The sequence below is a fragment of the Hoplias malabaricus genome, chromosome 10, assembly GCF_029633855.1.
Source record: "Hoplias malabaricus isolate fHopMal1 chromosome 10, fHopMal1.hap1, whole genome shotgun sequence".
In the NCBI taxonomy this organism is placed as follows: Eukaryota; Metazoa; Chordata; class Actinopteri; order Characiformes; family Erythrinidae; genus Hoplias; species Hoplias malabaricus.
The window spans coordinates 27,346,491-27,368,223 of NC_089809.1; the positions used below are offsets into that span (position 1 = coordinate 27,346,491).

The 21,733-nt window shown below is 38.2% G+C and overlaps 1 protein-coding gene across 4 annotated transcripts; it reads right to left on the minus strand.

Annotated features, from left to right (window-relative positions):
* Positions 1–569: 569 nt before the first annotated feature.
* On the minus strand, positions 570–21,651 carry mtf1 (metal-regulatory transcription factor 1). 4 transcript variants are annotated; one of them, XM_066682229.1, is made up of 11 exons: positions 21,519–21,651; positions 19,302–19,811; positions 15,958–16,196; positions 14,508–14,639; positions 9,251–9,324; positions 8,999–9,132; positions 7,090–7,167; positions 6,010–6,112; positions 5,360–5,913; positions 4,595–4,652; positions 570–4,450 (listed from the first exon to the last, which is right to left on the minus strand). In XM_066682229.1, exons 2-11 carry the CDS (start codon positions 19,761–19,763, stop codon positions 4,005–4,007), a joined length of 2,280 nt encoding a protein of 759 aa, XP_066538326.1. In that variant the 5' UTR covers positions 19,764–19,811; positions 21,519–21,651; the 3' UTR covers positions 570–4,004. The 4 variants fall into 4 exon arrangements, with proteins under 4 accessions (XP_066538326.1, XP_066538328.1, XP_066538327.1 ...); XM_066682231.1 differs by lacking the exon at positions 21,519–21,651 and adding an exon at positions 21,222–21,257; XM_066682230.1 differs by lacking the exon at positions 21,519–21,651 and adding an exon at positions 20,576–20,827.
* Positions 21,652–21,733: the final 82 nt, after the last annotated feature.

The window sequence follows — 21,733 nt, forward strand, 5'->3', positions numbered from 1 at the left end:
TTTTAAAGACCCCCCCTTCCCTTTAAAATTGATTTACATGTACTGTTCACTCATTATTGCAGATAAACCAAAGCTTATTAATGGGTCCAACGAAACAGTAGACGTGGATGCAGTGCGGGTGAGTGTTTTTAGCATGTTTGTTCATTAAGAACCAATCATGAAGACTCAGTTGTATTGGACAATGCTGTATCTTTTTTAGAATCAAGGTGATTTTGACCCTCTGGGTGCAAGAATGGCTGCGATGGAAGAGGGGATCGTCTTATGTGACATGGTCCTTAATGATTTGATAAAAATTAAACAAATTGTCCAGGTAAATGATGCTGCTCCTTATTTATATCTTGACATCAAACTGAATGTAACTGCAAAATGTTACTCTCATCATGTGTTAACTTTCTGCAGGAGAAAGGCCTTCAAGATGCACAATTTCTTGAACAAAAGAAGTGAACACATTCTCCATTAGTGTTTTAAGCTTCTTACAAGTTGTACATGAATTATTAATAAAACTGGTGCTTACCAATGATTGACAAAATAAATGAGACAAGACTTAAGTTTTTTCTGATATATTGCTTAATTCAATTCAAAAAGTTATTACTTTGCCATAATACTTAATACAAAACAAGCATAGGAGAATTTTCACATTATACATTCCTTAAAAATACAGATCCTTTACATTTTATACTCACACTCGGGTATCAAAAGCAGTCTGCTGGAAGCATTGAATGTTCCCCTTCTGATGACCCTTTGCACATCCCATAGCATGCTACTGCACTCTGCTTTAGCCAGAACTTTTGAATACATCTCACATTGAGTTATATTGGTCTGAGAAAGCTGGATTTAAAGAACCAGTGGATACATCTCTTGGTTAAGTTGAAAACTGAAATATGAACTCAGCAGTTTATTGTAAATGCAGCCCAGAAGGACTAGTTTATATTATATCTGAGAAATTCTTATGCAGATCTTAGAAATGCAAGTAAATAACAATTTAGGAAAAATGACAAGCAAGTTTTGTGATTTGTAATTTCATTGCACTCTGTCGTGGAAAAGTGATAAGCTATGTACAAACTAATATTAAACCAAAAGGTAAACTTAAACCAAAAGTCGAAAGTGACAAATAATTCTTATAACAGAATTATATATAAAGTCTGAGATCTGCCTGTTGGATGACATGCATTAATAAAAAGGTTTGGGGCACAACACACAGTTTGTAAAAGACAAAGAAAAACAAATTACAATGCCCATCATAAAATGCAAGACAGTCCGTTGTATTAAACAACAAAATTGAACCATAGAAATAAAGTCTAGCTACTGTATATGTTTAGCCTTTTTCAGAAACCTGTTATTCCAAACTGCACAGTGGCAAGCTTTTGTAATCTGTTTTAAATATTCACTGCTCTTTGACTCAGATCATTTTGTGTACTAGTGGACTTTTGCATAACAATGACTAAATACTGAAGCAAAGGGTTAATTCACTCAGTACTTACAACGGGAGCTGAATCTGTTGAGTATTTTGGTCTAATATTGAAAAATGTATATTTTGCATAGATCATTCTATAACAGACTTTATGGACAAACTCAGTGCACATTCAACCGTGACCAGATCTTATATCTTACAAAGCACCAAGGGGTACACAAGTTATTCAGTAAGAACAGAACACCTTATGACGTCATGCCATTTCTGTCACTGGGCCAGTAAACTGCTACTGTTTCTAAAGCAGCTTTGTCATGAAAATCATACAGATGTAATGCTTTTATTTTTCATTTGTCCAAATGCCAGGTCTTTACTTAAAAGACAACCAATGTAGCATAAACATGAAGAACGTTCAATGTGTGTCAACAGCTGTGGATAAAGTGTACAGAAGTCTTAAACAGTGAATCTTGTTTGTGCCTGTTGTAGTAAATGTACAGCACAAAACAGAACTTTAATAAATATTAGAACGAAAATGTACGTGCAGATATTTCAGGACTATGATCATGACAAAAGTGACAAAAAAAAAAAAAATTAAATATAAAAAATTCTTGGCACTTTCTAGAAAAACACCACCACAATACTTGGTGATATCTAGTCAATTTGCTCTTTCTGAATTCTTATTAAATGTTGAAGAAATTTGGTGGAGAACCTCCAGTAAATAAAGAAAAACACACAAACAGGAAGGAGCTCAAAAGTCACACCACATCAAAACCGTAAGGCTGTTTTGTCCTTTGATAAAATGGGATCATATATTTGCAAAAGTATTTTTTTTGTCATAGTGCACACCATGTCTGTGTTGAAAATACAAACTTGTACTGAATTAAATAAAAAATCTAATTCATGGCAATTTGTTGACAGGTGGATTGCAAGGAAACGGAGCAGTGCAGCTTTTTCAAACCTAGTATGTGATTGCCCTCCATAGTTCTGTACAAAAATACAATCTAAGGGCTTAAACAATTATAATTTTAAATGTACTACATTATATTTATATACACTATTATTGTATATTAAGAGGATTCTTAAAACCTCTCCTTACAGCAGTGGTGCTTAATAAAATGGGGTGGGTTAGCGATCTCATAGATGCTGGCGATTTAACTAGTCATTCTTTAATATCTAGACCTTGGCTTAAACTTGTAACATGGAGATAAGAAGCAAGAGATCACACTCCTACACACATGGTGTTCATATATATATATATGTTTTTTTTTGGGACAGCACATACATGTATACCTCAGTTTTGATTTCCTGTATCCCTGAGCAAGCCACAATAATGAGACTTACATGGGTTTAAAGAAAGAAAGAAAAAACAAAAACACAAAAATGGCTCAAATCAACTCAGTAACAAAGCAGGGAAAAGGCAGAATAACACCAAATCCATTAATATGCCTAACCTGCAACCCAAAGTCAAGAAGGTCAATATAATATTAGATGGGCTTCCAACAATAACAAAGACAAAGAAGATAACTTGGTGCAACAAGTTTAGGTCAAAAAGAAGGCTGGGTTATGGAAATATGTACTGCATTGATCTAATAAGAGAGATGAAATATTTCAATAAATTAATATATAAATTAAATATAGGCAGCCAACCAAACATACCAGTTTTATGTAAAATTCAAGCAATTTTTCACTTTTTCCCCCCCAAGCAAGAGAAACTGCTTCAAAATTGCATTAGCGTCACATTTCTTGGGCTACTGTAGCCTTTTAATAAATTATATTTAGTACACTATATCCTACAGCATGTGCTGGGATCAAATGACTGCAAATGAAAGGGCTTCATTTTTCCATTAAAAGTGCTGCATATACCAATTAGTTCCAGTGTGGCTGGCTGACGGTTATGTTTTTGTATGCTTTGTAAAAGTCTGTTATATTTTGCTCAATAATTCAATATCTCTCAGTGCTTCAATTCTGTACCATCTATTCTACTCCAAACTAGACTAAGTAGCCTGAGTCACACTGACAGTCACTTACTCATTCAAATATTTAATGTTTACAATTTTGTATTTTCTGTATAAGCTGAGTTAATATATTTGTATTCAGTGTTTTGCATGATTTACGGTCAATGTTGTATTTAGTCTTATTTCACTTTTCCTGATGCTATTGGTCGCCAGAGTTACAGGGATGTTACCCTGGTCTTGATAGACCACTAGCCTATCATAAGTGTGCATGAAAGGACTGCTATTAATACAGTGAATAATGTGAAGTAACCTTAAACAAATGATTACCTACCAGTGGGGAAACATCCTTGTCAGAATGTGCAAAGCACATATTAAAACTAATCAGAATGCACGGTGTCTAAAATGCTAGCTCAATGCTCATGTGTATAAAGCATCTAGGATTAGCTCCCATTGTATAATCGTGTTCTGAATAATATGAAGAAACTAAGCAGATTCTAGACAGACTATTTCTCTGAGAAGTCTGATCCCCTGGTCTACAGAGCATACACTTACACATCAGATCAAAAATGCATAAGGTATAGAGATTGTAATGGCCCATTTAAACCCATATGAGGAAGAATAGTGGTGATCCTTAGCTCTATTTATGTGGTGGTAGTGGTGGTGTTGCCCTCACCCATGGCCAGCTCATCAGCGACCATGAGTAGAGCTTCAATGTTGGCTGTAGTCTCAGGACTCAGGAGGTCTACCACATCCACATGGGCCAGGCTGTCTGTGGGAGTGCTGGAAGCTATGGCTTCACTGTGGAATGTCTGAGCTGAGGCAGAGGGATTTCCAGGCTGAATCGGTGTCTGTGGAAGAGTAGGGTTCACCTTGGGGTAACAGCATTGTGAAGTTGCTTCTGCAGGTGGTGGTGGTGGTGGTGGTGGTGTAGGAGGAGACCTGTCTTTAGGCTCTTGTGGGGAGGCAGAACTCTGGCTGGAGATTCTTTCTTTAGCGGAGTCTCTGCAGGCACACTGACACTGGCAAGCCTCCTCCTGTTTAATTATGATGACTGGGAGACTAAGTCCAATCTGCTGCACAGGGTTCCCTAAAATAAAACAAATTTGTCATATACAGAGCAAATGTCAGCTTCTTGAACAGGTGTTTTCATAATCACTTACAAAAGACAAATATGTAATTATTTTTAGCGTAACAAAATGGTCAATCATTAATGTTAGATGAATATTCATACCTGAATGTCCACCTACAGGTATGGCTGTTGTAAAGAAGACCTTTTCCACTTTCGGACCCTGGATAAAAGTAAAAGCCCATAGTACACATGAAGAAAGCTGTAGTTTTTGCTGCATGCTTTCCTATTTCAACAGGACCTACCTCAGTGCACCCTTAACCTTCAAGAAAGTAAAACCTGCACTATTTTGAAAAAGGAGGAAGCTATGTATTATTATATGTATTATCAAATTCAAAATTATATTTAATTTCCTTGAGATAGCCCATTTGTGTTCATTCAAAATATGCATGTCCAGAGAAGTCAATAATGAAATATAAAACTTAAAAAAAAAAAAAAAAAAAAAAAAATATATATATATATATATATATATATATATATATATATATATATATATATATATATATATATATATATTCTACCCAGATTTCTATCTACAGTATTAAAGCCCAGCTCTCAGAATGTTCCTCACTGACCTCTCACTAGAACATAATACAACATTTTGGACAGATTTAAACTTCTATTGCATTCATTGCCCAAGAATACTTAAAAACTAGAAGTGTTCTGGAAGAAGAATCCTTTAACAAAAATTAAAATAAGATCCCAACAGAAAGCATATGCAAATAATACGTCTGTTCAGCATTACTAAACTCTGATTTAAGGGTGTCAAAATTTTGCATGAACCATTTTTAAAAAATGTTTTTACATTTTATTTTGGCATATATAATAAAATCCAGCTGAAATAAAAGTGTGTGCGCTGTGGGCTCTAACCTGCTGTTCAGGGTTTTGTTGTGCATTGGCAGCACTGCTGAGGATCCACTGAAGGTTCTGGTCAGACATGACCAGGCCGGGCTGCAGAAGACCCTGTGTTGGGGCAATGGTAAGTGTGGATGTGGGAGCCTGGCTGGCACTGCCTGCTAAAGGCACTGTGTGTGTTACGACTGTTGCTGTTGTTGTGGTGAAGGATGTTGTTGAAGCTGGGTTTGAGACTTTAGTCACGGTTGTGTCGGATGCTGTAGCTGTGGGCAGTGTGGATGTGTAGTGTTGGGTGGCAGTAAGCACAGGAGGAGTGGGCACTTCTGGCGTCTGTAGTGAGGTATGGGGAACTGAGGGAAAAGTGGATGATTGTGAAGGTGTGTTCGTGGAGTTGCAGGAAGAGGCTGCCTGACAGCAGGTTGAGCTAGGTTGAGAAGAACTCTCTAGGACAGGTGTACTGAGAGAGTTAGAAGACGAGGATGAAGGCAGCTGAGGGTAGGAAAGCAGAGATGTGTCTGTTACAACTGGCTGTGATGGTGTCTCCAGGCCAAAAGCCTCCACTAGGTTATCTGGAGATGAAGAAAATTAGGTAAGACTGAGCTGTTGCCTTGCATGGCACCAGTGACAAAACAGTATTATTCAATGATACTTAAAAAGGTACTTGCCAGAGGGATGTGCGTCATCTTGACTGATGCTGTTTTCAGGACTCTGGAACATCAAATCAAATATTCTCACAGGAGTGACGTTATTCAGCTCCAAGCTCTGTGACTGTGAATTATAGAGTGAGCAACAATAAAAATGAAGAACTGATTACAATTTTTTTCAATAAATGGATTGATTTTATAATAATAATAGTAAACATTGTGTTTCCTTAACCAGCTAAAAAAATTTGCTTTTGTATATTTGATGTATATGTATATTTAAAGCAAGTTTTGGGGCAGAGTTAATAAAACACAACCAGATATGTTGCTTCCATGATTTTAAATGAGGGTTTGTAAATTGTTGAGGGTCTTAAAAATTTGTTACTAGCTTATACACACGAGATTATAAACAGTGTTTGAGAAAATATATTATTTGAGCTCTTATGTAAGTATACACTGATTAGTACAAATAATTTTGGCATTATGTGTTAATTTCCAGAGTAAAAATTAATTATTATTAAAACAGATCTTAGAAAAACATAAGATCTGTTTGTTAAACATGTATATACAAATCAGTGCACTGCAGCCATTGCAATGGAGTTGTTAAATATACATATGTGCACACTTTATTTAAACAAAGACTGATTCTCTATGGCAGGCAGTAGACAGTAATGGCAAATACTGGGTTTCCTGTTGGAAAGCTCTTAAAGTGGTTAAGCTAACACACTAAAAATAAAATCAGTGTAAAAATGTATTTATTCTATTACAGACTGCACAGGTATATTTTATATTTTCATCTTATTTTTCGCACAATACTGTATATTTTCAGATGTGCAGCAGTTGCTTGAATCTTGCTGACCTCCCTTACACCCTCACCCTTTTCTCCCGCCTTTGTTCCCTACCTCCTATTTATCTATCTTCCACAAGGGGCACTATTCAGTGCTTTGCATCAATGACACAATGTCCTTGTTACACATTATTAGCTACTGACCAAGTTATCAGTTATTTACTGATGCAGTAACGTGCTCAAATGCCAATAGCAATTATTGCTTTTTTAAGCATTATACTGATCACATAAAGAAAAATGAATAGTAAATAACTCACATTATTGACATTCTCTCGGAGCTCAGAGTCTGTGGAAATGAGGCTCAAATCACTGAGGCACAGTGAGTGATTTGCATCCTGTAAATATTAATAAAGGAACCTGTTAATTTGCAAAATTGCAATAATTTTGAAAAGGCAAATTCATATGTAACTAAATGAGAGGTGTGTATGTATACACACACTGAACAATCACTGGATTATGAACACTTTCTATGAACATCTTCTATCTACTCTCATTGTCTATTTTATCAGCTCCACTGACCATACAGGAGAACTTTGTAGTTCTACAATAACAGACCGTAGTCCACCTCTTTCTCTGCATACTTTCTCCCCATTTCACCCTGCTCTTCAATGATCAGGACACCAACACAACAAGTACAATTTGTTGGTAGATCATTCTCTGCAGTGCACTACAGTGACACGATGTGGTGTTGGTGTTAGTGTGTGTTGAGCTGGTATGAGTGACTCAGACACAACATTGCTTTCTGAGTTTTTTAAAACATTATATCCCCTGACTGTCCACTGTATTAGACACACACACACATCACTGCTCCAAATTGTAGATGTAAAGTCAGAGACAGTAGGTCATCAGTGGACACAGGATGCTGTACACAGTTCAGCAGTGACACTGAAGGGTTTAAAAACTCTAGCAGACTTACTGTATCTGATCCATTCACACAGTACGACACGCTAACACACTGTGTTGGTGTCATTGCAGAGAAAGATCCACCACCTAAATTATACCTGCTCTGACATGGTCCTGACCATTGAAGGCCAGGGTCAAATGGAGATCAAGTAGGCAGAGAAGTAGGTGGACTAAAGTCTGTAATTGTAGAACTACAATGAGTTCCTGTATGGAGAGAAGGGCTGATAAAATGGAATGTAGATACAAGTTAAACGTTCCTAATCCAGTGATAATTCACACACAGTCCTTTTCCAAGTTGTGTTCAATTTAAACAGAATTAGACATTTTTAAAAACAAACAGACTATACTAAACTAGAATTAAAATTTGGAGTTTACTTCAAACTAATCATTTAGCCATTTACTACCAAAGTGGAAATTGTTCTATTCCTGTTGGCACAACCGAGTCATAAAAAAGCATAAAACAGAAACGTTCCCAGCTTGAACTAAATAATAGATGTGTCTTCAGCACAATCTGTGATGATATCTGTGGGCATGTCAAGATAAAAAGCTTTAGAAAAGAGCACATAGCCTAAAATAAAGGTTATTGTGCAGTGGAGCGGAACAGTGTCACGACAGAGCTCAACATCATTTACAAGTTTATCATGTATCACTATAATATGAACCTACAGTAAACAGTAGATAACCTATGACACTATCTTGATCCTATCCATTTATCTATAGCCCTGACACTGCCTTGATTAAACAGACAGCAGCTACGTGAACAGAAAACGCAGCAGAGAAATGTAAATTTTGTCCCTTTCAACAACAAAAATTGAATGACCGAAAATGACAGGGACCCAGATGGCTGGGGTGCTGCTGTATTCAGTCACAGCAACCCTGGAACTGTGCAACCCTGCAAAGCCCACCATTTATTATATATCCTTGGCTCCCATCAAAACTGATGCAAATGTGGGCTGATTTCCTGAACCAAGCTGTTTCAAGTTCAATTTCTTGGAAAGTGCTATTTGTTGCTATACCAAAAAATATGATAGTTCTGTTACAATATTTGAACACAAGTATGCCAATGAATATCAATCCTTAAGAACACATTTGGGGAATTTTAAACTAGAAGGGTGATGAGCACAATCCCACCAGTAATAGGTCACTGGGAAAGCAATGAATGGCAGAATCATTTAAGTCATACTGAAAATGGGTGAACTCCATTATGTTGTATACAGATGTTTTTCTCGATAGGTCAAGAAACAGAACAAAAGAGTCACTCACCTCTGAGAGAGGATGGGTGAGGTTTACTGTATATGATGGACCTTTATCATGACCCCGAATGTGACTTTTCAGGCTGTATTGTGAACTGAATGTCTTCTCACAGCCATCACTAGGGCAGAAAAAAGGCTTCTCTCCTACTCAGAAGGAAGGGAACAATAAGGCTTTCAAGTTTTTATGAAAAATGAAGAAAAAACTAATGAGTGAGTCTTTCTTCTTTCAGTGCAAGAACATAAAAATTAAACATCATCTTACCAGTGTGTGTCCGCACATGCGTTTTCAGATGGTGACTAGCAGCAAAAGCCTTACCACAGCCATCATGATCACACCTGGAGAGAATGTGACATTTTAGGAGCCACAGCACAGAGCACAGTGTCCTATACAGCCCCATCTATGCAACAACTGAACCCAGCAGTATACTTCAAATTAAAACATCTGAATGAAAAAAAAAAGATGTGCACTGCCAGTTGAACAGAACTCCTAATCATATACAGTAAGTCCTTTACACAGGAACATTCAACTTGCAAACTTTTAAAAATATGAACATCCATGTCCATTTGTTTATAATTTGTTTTAAAAAAAGAACAGTCCATGAGGCAAGTTACAGTCACTTGTATCACAAAATGAAGAGAGACTTCACTAGACTGAATCTTCAAGTGGGTTGGATATATGTGAATCTCGCCTTGAATTTGAACCACTGGGTGTTATATCTTGGTCCCTCTTGCTGATGACCCGTTACTACATCTTCCTCCCCTTCCAGCCAGTAACAGAACACTCAAAGCCAGTTCAGTGTTTCAGGGAAACTTTTCAAGATGGTTGGTGACCATGGTGGCCATTTTTCAAGTCTGCCATTTTGGATCCAACTTTTGTTTTTTCAATGGGAAGAGGGTCATGTGACACATCAAACTTATTGGGAATTTCACAAGAAAAACAATGGTGTTCTTGTGTTCAAAGTGCTACCCATTGTGTTGGATTGTCAATGCAACCCTCTTCACCCACTCCTCACACATTGATAGCAACAGGAGAAATGCTAGCACAGGCTTCCAGTATCCGTAGTTTCAGATGCTGCACATCTTGATGGTATGGTGTGGTATATGGGGTACAAAGAAAGTGTATTGGTCGCCGTGGGCCTGTTGAATGGCCCCCAACGTCTCCCGATCTGACCCCCTTAGACTTTTATATTTGGGGTCATCTGAAGGCAATTGTCTATGCTGTGAAGATACGGGATGTGCAGCACCTGAAACTATGGATACTGGAAGACTGTGCTAGCATTTCTCCTGCGGTGTTGCTATCAGCATGTGAAGAGTGGGAGAAGATGGTGGCATTGACAATCCAACACGGGCAGCGGGCAGCACTTTAAACACATTTTATAAGTGGTCAGAAACTTGTAAATAACTCATGACGAATAAAGTTACGTTAAAACCAATTAAAACCAAACACCATTGTTTTTTTGTGAAATTCCCAATACGTTTGATGTGTCACATGACCCTCTTTCCATTGAAAAAACAAAAGTTGGATCCAAAATGGCCAACTTCAAAATGGCCACCATGGTCACCACCCATCTTGAAAAGTTTCCCCCCTCCCATATACTAATGTGCCACAAACAGGAAGTTAATATTCCCAACCATTCCCATTTTTATTAATGTGTATCCATATAAATGGCCCACCCTGTATAGTACTACACCACAGAATATAGTATAGGTATATTATCACTCTTCTCCCATTATGAAATCAAAGCTGTCAGCGCTGCCACCGCATTGGCTCAGAAAGGGCAGAGACAGTACAAAACAGCAGACCTATTGGTCAGGGATGCGAATTCGCGTGTCAAAATTTGCGGACACAACTCCTGTGTGACTGTACTGTTATATTTCCCTGATTAATGAGCTAGCAAACCACTGTGGATACAGCGTCTGAGTATGGTTGTTAAATATTTAGCCCAGATTATCCCGTCTCTGGCAGCATTATCTTGAGGCATTTGCTGCACCTCCACCTGCTCTAAGGCACTGTTTCGAACTAGCTGTGTGTGCTCTCTGCATTTCTGTGCGTCAGGGCACCCATTTTCGGTACTGAGTAGTACCGCGACGTTTCGGTCAGTGCCTTTTTTGTATTGAATTTCTATACCCTTAGTAGCCTTAGATTTACACAGAAATAAAATAAAAAGTTCTTCTGTTGTAAAAACCCAGACAAAAATAGTAGAACCCTTAAGTGATACACAGAACAGTCTTCAAAAAGGTGATACATAGAACTATATTAACACTTTTTTCACCAGTCCAAAAGAACCATTTTATTAAGGAAAGAACCTATTCCGAATGGAAGTAGTTCTATACACAGGTGCATCTTAGTAAATTATTTATTCATTCATTCATTATCTGTAACTGTTTATCCAGTTTAGGGTCGCGGTGGGTCCAGAGCCTACCTGGAATCATTGGGCGCAAGGCGGGAATACACCCTGGAGTAAACAGAGTGATCTATCTCAAGTGTTTATTTCTCTTAATGTTGATGATTATGACTTACAGCCACTGAAAACTCAAAAGTTATTATCTCATTATCTCTAAAATAAGAATATTATATAAGACCAATTTAAATAATGATTCTGAATACAGAAATGTTGACCTATTGAAAAGTATGCACTTTTCTTACTTCTTAATACTTGGTCGGGGCTCCTTTTGCATGAATTACTGCATCAATGCGGTGTGGCATGGAGGCAATCAGCCTGTGGCACTGCTGAGGTGTTATGGAAGCTAGAGTTGCTTTGATAGCAGCCTTCAGCTCACCTGCATTTCTTTTTCTTCCTATTGACAATACCACATAGATTCTCCATGAAAGTGATCTAAAATTTCCTGGTAGACGGCTGTGGTGATTTGGACTTGATATAACACAGTGGACCAACACCAGCAGATGACATGGCTCCCCAAACTTTTACTGATAGTGGAAACTTCACACTAGACATCAGGCAGCTTGGATTTTGTGCCTTTTGACTCTTCCTCTAGACTCTAGGACCTTGATTTCCAAATGAAATGCAAAATTTACTAAAAATAAAACTTTGGACCACTAAGCAACAGTCCAGTCCTTCTTCTCCTTGGCCCAGGTAAGACGCTTCTATCATCGCCTCTGGGTCATGAGTGTCTTGACACAAGGAATGTGACAGTTGTAGCCCATGTCCTAGATACATCTATGTGTGTTGACTCTTGAAACACTGACTCCAGCAGCAGTCCACTCCTTGTGAATCTCTCCCAAATTTTTGAATGGCCTTTCCTTGACAATCCTTTCAAATCTGCAGTTATCCCTGTTGCTTGTGCACCTTTTTTCTACCACACTTTTTCCTTCCACTCAACTTTCCATTAATATGCTTGGATACAGCAGGTGTGTCAATGACTGCCTTATGGACATCTGTCAAGTCAGCAGTCTTCCCTATGATTGTGTAGCCTACTGAACCAGACTAAGGGACCATTTTAGAGGCTTAGGAAATCTTTGCAATTGTTTTGTGTTTTTTATTGTAATTTCCTGAGATAATGACTTTTGGGTTTTCATTGGCTGTAAGCCATAATCATCAACATTAAGAGAAATAAACGCTTGAGATAGATCACTCTGTTTGTAATGAATCTCTAGTTTCACTTTTTAAAAATGTAATTACTAATACTAATTAGTAAAATTATTAATAAATAAGCTTTTTGATGATATTCTAATTTATTGAGATGCACCTGTAAAACACATGGTTCTAACTAGAACCATCAAAATATCTAAGAACCCTAGAATAACCCTTTTTAAAAAGTAAATATTCATTGAAAACGTATTACATTTATTGAAAATAGTGAACCTGAAGTGAACAAATAGAGTGGGGCAAAAAAAGTATTTAGTCAGCCATTGATTGTCCAAGATCTCCTACTTAGAAAGATGAGAGAGGTCTGTAATTATCATTATTGGTACACTTCAACTATGAGAGACAAAATGAGGAAAAAAAATCCAGGAAATCACATTGTAGGATTTTTAAAGAATTTATTTGTAAATTATGGTGGAAAATAAGTATTTGGTCACCCACAAACAAGCCAGATTTCTGGCTCTCACAGACCTGTAACTACTTCTTTAAGAAGCTGTTCTGTCCTCCACTCCTTACCTGTATTAATGGCACCTGTTTGACCTCGCTATCTGTATAAAAGACACCTGTCCACAGCCTCAAACAGTCAGGCTCCAAACTCAACCATGGCCAAGACCAAAGAGCTGTCGAAGGACACCAGGAAGAAAATTGTAGACCTGTACCAGGCTGGGAAGAGTGAATCTACAATAGGCAAGCAGGTTGGTATGAATAAATCAACTGTGGGAGCAATTGTAAGAAAATAAGACATACAAGACCACTCATAATCTCCCTCAATCTGGGGCCCCATGCAAGGTCTCATCCCGTGGGGTCAAAATGATCATGAGAATAGTGAGCAAAAATCCCAGAACTACACGGAGGGACCTGATGAATGACCTGCAGAGAGCTGGGACCAAAGTAAAAAAGGCTACCATCAGTAACACACTACACCGAGAGGGACTCAAATCTTGCAGTGTCACCCTGCTTAAGCCAGTGCATGTCCAGGCCCATCTGAAGTTTGCCAGAGAGCATATGGCTGACCCAGAAGAGGATTGGGAGAATATCATGTGGTCAGATGAAACCAAAATAGAATGTTTTGGTAAAAACTTAACTCGTCGTGTTTGGAGGAAGAAGAATGCTGAGTTCCATCCCAAAAAGACCATACCTACTGTGAAGCATGGGGGGGGGGGGGGATCACGCTTTGGGGCTGTTTTTCTGCAAAGGGGACCGGACGACTGATCCGTGTTAAGGGAAGAATGAACGGGACTATGTATCTGAGATTTTAAGCCAAAACCTCCTTCCATCAGTGAGAGCATTGAAGATGGTACATGGATGTGTCTTCCAGCATGACAATGATCCCAAACACACCGCTCAGGCAATGGAGTGGCTCCGTAAAAAGCATTTCAAGGTCCTGGAGTGGCCTAGCCAGTCTCCAGACCTCAACCCTATAGAAAATTTGTGAAGGGAGTTGAAAATCCATGTTGCCCAGCGACAGCCCCAAAACATCACTGCTCTAGAGAAGATCTGCATGGAGGAATGGGCCAAAATACCAGCTACAGTGTGTGCAAACCTGGTGAAGACTTATAGGAAATGTTTGACCTCTGTCTTTGCCAACAAAGGTTATATTACAAAGTACTGAGGTGAACTTTTGTTACTGACCAATTACTTATTTTCCACCATAATTTACAAATACATTTGTTAAAAATCCTACAATGTGATTTCCTGGATTTTTTTTCCCTCACTTTGTCTCTTATAGTTGAAGTGTACCTATGATGAAAATTATAGACCTCTCTCATCTTTCTAAGTAGGAGAACTTGCACAATCAGTGGTTGACTAAATACTTTTTTGCCCCACTGTATATGTATTCATTAGAACAGCAGAGGAGTGAAGATCTTGAAAGAACTTCTCTGGAAGTATCTTTAAATCCAAAGCAATGCTCACCGAAAGGGTTTCTCCCCGGTGTGAGTACGAATGTGCTTCCTCAGATCACTGAGTGTGGTAAAGTACTTGGTGCATCCTTCTGATTCACAGTTAAATGTCTTCCCTGTGTGAAGGCGCTGATGAGCTTTCAGCCTGATAAGAAATATTACATAGTCAAAAAGTTAAAATCAAAGACAAAACAAAAGAAAAACAACAAAAAAAGAGGAACATATTAATAAAAACAGGTCTTTAAAAAGACATCACACCATGAAAATATTTACGTTGTGTTCCATCAATAAAATGCCTTATGAAATTTTTAATAACCCAACAGAAAAAAATTTAAGAGCCAAAATATCATGCACAGTTGCCTAACAGGGATTAAACCTAGTCTTGGATTATATCCTCCTTTCAATAGAAGCCATGGTCTAATGGTTAGAGAAGAGGGCTTTGGTTCGATTCCAACAACCAAAAGGAAAATTATGGGTGGTGTGTGTGAAGGAACAGTGCTGTCCTCCTCCCTCAATCCATGGCTGAGGTGCCCTTGAGCACACAACTGTTCCCAGAGAGGCACGGATGGCTGCCTGCCGCTCTGGGTGTGTGTTCATAGCACCTTGTGCACTAGTGTGTGTTTGTGTGTTCATTACCACAGATGAGTACAATGACAATTAAAAGTCCAGGACTAGGCTTAATCCCTGCCTGGGTAAACAAAAAAAACAAAAAAAAAACAAAAAAAAACTTTCGGAGGTATTACCGTGTGTTCACATTAGCAGACGACAAAATGACAAGCGTCCAGTCATTTCCTATGGAAGCAATGGGTAGCCGTGATTCAGCGACAAGTGGCAAACGACATGGTGATTTTCTCAACTTTATGTAAAAGTTATGGCACGGTGAAGAGACATTCTAAACGACTGCCTGCAAGAAATACTTTGCTTTGAACCAATCGTAGACACAGGGTCATAATTACTGGCAGCTTCTGCTCTCTGAACAAACCCCCACCCGCGACAACATGAGCAGGCTAAACACACACACACACACAATAGACAAATATGGAGCGATGTAAGTGACTTGTCGCCTGCTAATGTGAACATAGGGTCAGTCTTTCTGAAGCCTTTGCTTTTTATTGTTGGAAAAGATAAGACAGAGCAGACAGGTTGGGCTAAGGTAACAGTATTAACTGAGACTAGTTAGTTAGAGCCTAATAGAGTTGAACAGAGTGCCAGAGTGGCACTGCTCGCACCAGCCCTGTTTTTTTAAAGTTATAATGGTAAATCTTAATATTGATATTCCCCACTCGAAAAAAACAAAACAATAAAAAACAAGTAAATGATCACCATACCCACATACACAATTTAACTATTAAAAAATAATAATTATTATTTTTTAACTTTAGCTTTAGACAAAGCAAGTTCTCACAGAGCCATAAACTTGTGCACTCCTGCCCTGACAGCAGCTCCTCAGAAGCGAGCCTCACCTGTAGAGTGTGTTGAAGGCCTTCTCACAACCCTGCACATCACACTCAAAGGGCTTCTCTTTTGTGTGGACTCGAACATGGATCTTTAGGCTGTAAGAAGTAAGGAAGGCTTTGCCACAGCCCTGCTGGTTGCACACAAAGGTGTATTCACCTCTATGTGTTTTCTGATGTGTCCGCAGATTTCCCGCCGTGCTGTAGGTGCGCGTGCAGCCCTCAAACATGCACTGGTACCGCTTTACCTACAAGACACAAAAATACCATTAAGCAGATTGTTACTGTTTGTCTCGTACTCAGTACTCCCTAGAAAACAGGATCAATCAAAATGACTTTTTAAGTACACATATTAGTGATGCAGTTAGTTTTCATGGTCTAAACTGGTCTAAACCAAAACTCACACATACTTTTGGGTACAATATGATACCCAAGAACAGAACCAATAGATGCACATGCTTTTGCAGCACTTTTCCCTTGATGAAACTCACAACAAATTGTCATTTATAATAACAGATAATATAAAATAAAACAATAGCGGGAGAATATTTTAATTTAAAATATATATTTACAATTATATGTTACACAAACAAAACATTTTAACTGTACTGCTAAACCCAGCATTTAGACAGCATGTAAAACTTTCAGGCTTGCAAGATAAAACCACCTGGTCTCACAGACCAATACGCACTTAGCTGAAAGGAATAGTGCAGCTACACTAAAAATATTGTCGAAAACTTTAGATTTGTTCAAAAACATTCAGAATCCCTTCATCCCTTCACCTTGATGATATAACATTATATTTACGTCATACAAAGGACTGTGGGCTCTCTATAAAAATTGAGTACAAATCATAGAATTTATTTTATTTTTTTTAGTCTCCCCACGTTGCTCTGGAGTCAAAGTTGGTGAACTGGCTCAGATTAGCTAATCTCAATTAGTTGAGATAGTCAGCACTTACAAAGTAAATTTACTTAAACCTTGTGTGCTCATGTTCAGTAAGACAAAACTATTGCCACAAATCTTAAACCTTTTTGATTAAATCTTGATTTCCCTTATGAATTCCATGTAAATGTCTATCATCACGATCACATGACTTTAGGAATCCATTGTTTACAATGAAGATAAAGCTTCAAAGCTTCAAAGTACAGGCTATTTTTTTTGTCAGTTATCTCTTGCTATTTCAACTATTTTTATAGACACAAACCCCTTCCATGTGGTATATCTTGTCTACATTTATTCCTTAGCAAAGTAGTGTGTGAATTTACTTGACATTTTTGCATTAAGTTTAGGTTTGTTCTATATGCATTTTTTTTCTGAACAGAAGTAGAAGTAAAGCAAAACCCATCTCCTCCCACACAGTGGCAGTTTAAGCAAAGCCTAGTTGCATTACGCAATGCAGGGAGCCATTTGCATGTCCCTGTGATGCAAATAAACATGCATCCAGGCAACATCCACAGCATCAGATATGCTACATTCACAACAAGGGAGTTAGATTTAAGAAAAAATGCATGTGTTATAAGTTGTTCTCATAGAGCAAAACTTGTGAAACTTTTTAATCCATGTTCCTCTCATTTATGAGAAAATAAAACATGAAGATTTTTTTAAAAGTTTTATAAAACAAACAAGAAAATAGCTGTGTTTTTAGTAGTTCATTATCAGTTTTATACTGTTCATGGTGGTTTAATACTGTATAAATGTGGATCATGGAAATATTAAACTCACTTTGTCTGTGCTCGTCTAGTTCTCTTTAGAGACCTTGTGTTTGCCAGAGACCTGGGAAATTTGCGCTTAGAGTGAAAAACATTTGTTTCCATTTTAATTTTTGTTACTGTCTTCAATAAATACTCTGTTTTTAACACAGTGCTAATTTTGAATAAAAAAGGGAGGTTTTATGATACAGCGCTGCAGTAAAACACCAGTCCCACTCCTTCAATTCAAAACTAAAGTGCTTTGTATGAAACAGACATTTCCTTCTTATCAGCATCTGAAGAATTTTCCTTTAGCATATACAGGTCAGTTTAGGAGCGTGATCTGTTGACACTGATGTAGACAATAGACAATGTGAGCAGCAGAACAAAAAAATCAGATTTCAACACAAAATCAGATTTGGGTCACTTTTACATGCTGTGTGAATATAGCCTATTATTTTTCATTGTTGTTATCAGTAATGTATGTGACTCCTGCCTCACCCAAAACCTTCACATCCCCACATTTGAAAACATGATTACCACTGGTCCTACTTTTCTCACGTTTACTCAACACTACAGGAGAAATTATATTTGTAGCAAGCAGAAAAGAGGGCTAAACCATGACATGGCAGAGAAAACTGGAAACGTTATTTAGCAAGCATTGAAAATTAATGGTGAATTTTCAAAGTGAACATTGGCTTTATTATCATAAAAAAAAAGTATCAAATAAAATAAAAGCCTAGACAGAGCTACAGTCTTGCTTTAGATTTTAGCTGACTCAAAGACAAAAAGGTTTGTTGCACCACCAGCTGTTAGAGCAAGTCAAGTTAGGATAAATCTTTATCATATGCAACCATGTGGAAGCAGGGGCCCAGGGGGGATGATATTGTCCCAGAAAACAAATGTTTCTCATTCTAAATTTCCCAAGTACATGTTATCTAACAGACTGACTTATAATAATGTAAGGAGACATAATAAGCAGAGCATAGCAACAGTACACAAACTATTAAGTACATATTTCAAAAGTGAGTAGTGAACATGTTCATGTCTGCATGATTTATTTCATGAAGCATTTACACTACCTCTTGTGACATTTTTTTATTTTACCTTGTTAACATGACCATGTGGTTTTTTTGATGTGCTAGAAGATATGTAAGTGATAATTAGCCAGCTTAATGGCTGAGCATATCTGCTTTGAAATTAAATTTTTCTGAAAACTCAAATACACATTTAGAAATCGAGGGTTTTGTGTCTCTCAAACCTAAGGAACAAGTCAAGTCAAGCAGCATTCAAATGGCAGAGGAATAAGTTGAGAATCTTGGAAATGCCTTCTAATCATATAATTTTGATGAACATAGCTACGTTTTTAGGAGTGAAATCAGTGACTGAATGAAGACGGTAAGCACTAAAAACATAAATAAAAGAATACAAGTTGTAAAACATTTTTTCCAGGTCGTCTGCCTGACTTTGAGTGCTCCTACAACTAAATTATTTTATTAAACATTTGATCAAATTTTACATGTTTGTTGCTGGCACCCCTTATTATTTGCTTCCAGCTATTTCATTTCAGTCAGTAGTACCAGAGTGTAGCTTTTAAACCAAATCCAGAACATTTTCAAAACACATTCTTCAATGTTCTCACAAACAATCAAGTGTCCTTACCTCTCTCTGCTTGGTTTCTGGGCATTCTGAGTGTAGAGTGAGAGTGGCTCCTTCAATGTTGCGGGGCATGGGGGTGGACCCAGGGTTGATGATGAACTGGATCTGGTCTGGTGAGATGGTGTGATGCACATAGCCCTGGGACATGTTTTCTGGGTCTGTCATAAAGGCCAGAGACCCTTCCTCATCTCCATCGGCCAGAAAGGGCATGCCATCATCATCTGGCCCACAGTGGCCATCCTCCTCTCCCTCCTCATCCAGACGGATAGGGTCCTGTTCTATAAGAACAGTGGTACGATCATACACTCTTCCTGAAGAAGAAGAGGGCTCAGGTATCAGGTCGTCATCTTTGTCTGAATCTGCCATTTTGTCCTCATATTCTTCCTCTCTGCCCATTTTGTCGACCTCCTCTTCATCCTCCTCAAAGAACATTGTTGTCCCAGTGAGAGGGCCATTCTCGCCCATGATCCCAACACCACCACTCAGTGTTGTCTGATGACTTATTTGTGTTTCCTAAAATGAAGACATCCAGAAAACCCCTGAAGCATCAGAAGTAAACAGACAACCCTATTTACATTTATTTTACCAGTCTCCTCAAGAAATGTATACATGTAAATAGAGGCTTTCTTAAGTAAAGAACATATACATAGTTTGGCTTAGGAATTCTGGTCTATTTCACTAAGAGGGAAATAAACACTAGTACAACATTGCCTTTGTTATTGGTATGTGAAACTGGGATAATGCAGATAAAGTATTTCAGTCCTTTAGAATTAAGGAACAACAGATCAGTTCCAAAACAAACAGGGTGACGGTGTCAGCGAAATTGAAAACCACAGGGACACTGGACCGTTCTGCCATTTTACATCTAAGCCATAATGAAACATTTATTCAAAAAACAAGATAGCATCATCTTTAGCGCTTAATCCATTTCAGGTTCGCGGTACACGATAACATGTCAACAACAATTATGATTTAACAAACGCCAAAAGACTTAACAACGCGAATACTGTCTTATTTAGCATAGTTATGTTAAGAACTCCACTCACACTTAACTTTATATTTTGTGCCTATTTTGTCTCTATTTCGTTCAAAGTAGCATCAAAATTCAGGTCTGGGGTTTCGGACATGCTTTGTCGAATTCTGGAAGTTTCTCAGTTCGTCCTGACAACGACCAATTCACTGACATTACTAATACTTAACAAACTACTTTCAAATACAGTGGTGCTATTTATCGCCAACTATTGTCAAGTTTGAATTAATCATATATAAGTTATTACTGGTTACTAAGTTGTGTTGTCTGAGACCAGTGACACTGCGAGGGAGTAAACCGTCAGTCTCTCACAGGAGAGGTATGTCTTCGGAGAGAGCGGCTCAGCCACACTCAGCTCAGTTAGCTAGCACTAGCTGACGTTCAATAGCAATGATACGGCTAACAGACGCCTCTTGGACATTACTGCCTCTCTACAGTACATGACAATATTATTAAATGCGAGAAACTATAGAAATAAGACACAAAATCAATCATTAAACACCGGGGCTGAACTTGACTTTATATTCTCAATTTTCTTATTAGAGTTTTCCGTTCCACCTTAAATGATACCACAGCTACCTGCTTTTGCCCCGTGCACTGTTAAGGTGGAACGGAGTATCAAATGAGAAACTGAAGCATATTAAGCCAACACTAGCCTCAAGATTAAAGAGTGACAAAAAAATAACAGCCACGCAGTATGCAATGTTATATCACGCAAGTGTTCAAGAAAGCATCGTCGAGAAATGAGAACTAAAATCAGGCTAAAAATAGCAGTGGAGTTCATTCCTTCTCGTGTATTAGCCTGAGAGCTAACGTTAGCTTGTATTTGACAGCAGAGTGGGAGCTTTGTCCAAATGTGAAACTTTATTTTTAGAGATACGGTTTCTGTAAACCTGTGACACGTCAGTGTTCCAACAGGACGCTGCTGTCTTTACTGAAACGCGCTGACAGAATAAAAAAAATTAAACATCGAGACTGTTTAAAGGTTAAATCAGAGCTCTTGGTGGTTAGCTCAGCCACTCTGTAAGAGGGGGCTCTTCAGTTCAGTTCAGTGTTGGCCGCTGGGAGAAGACTGCAGCTCAGTGAACACCGTGAACTCTCCGCTCAGAAATCAACACAACTGCCACAAATGCCAACAAACACAACCTCACTCCAAAAGCCCCCGGTCGCACAGCGCTTATTTAAGTTACCTGTGTTAAGTAGATGCCCAGTGCTTGTATAATTCTGCTTTAGTGGCACTTTCCTCCCTTCCCCTCCCCAGCGGTACCATGATTAAACAACAACCACTCAGCTCCAGTTCCTCTTCCTGAGGCGGACTGAGAGTCACTCACAGCACCTAGCTGTCTCCCACATTTCCAGTCTTTTAATAATACAAATCACATACGTACATATGTGCTTTAAAAAA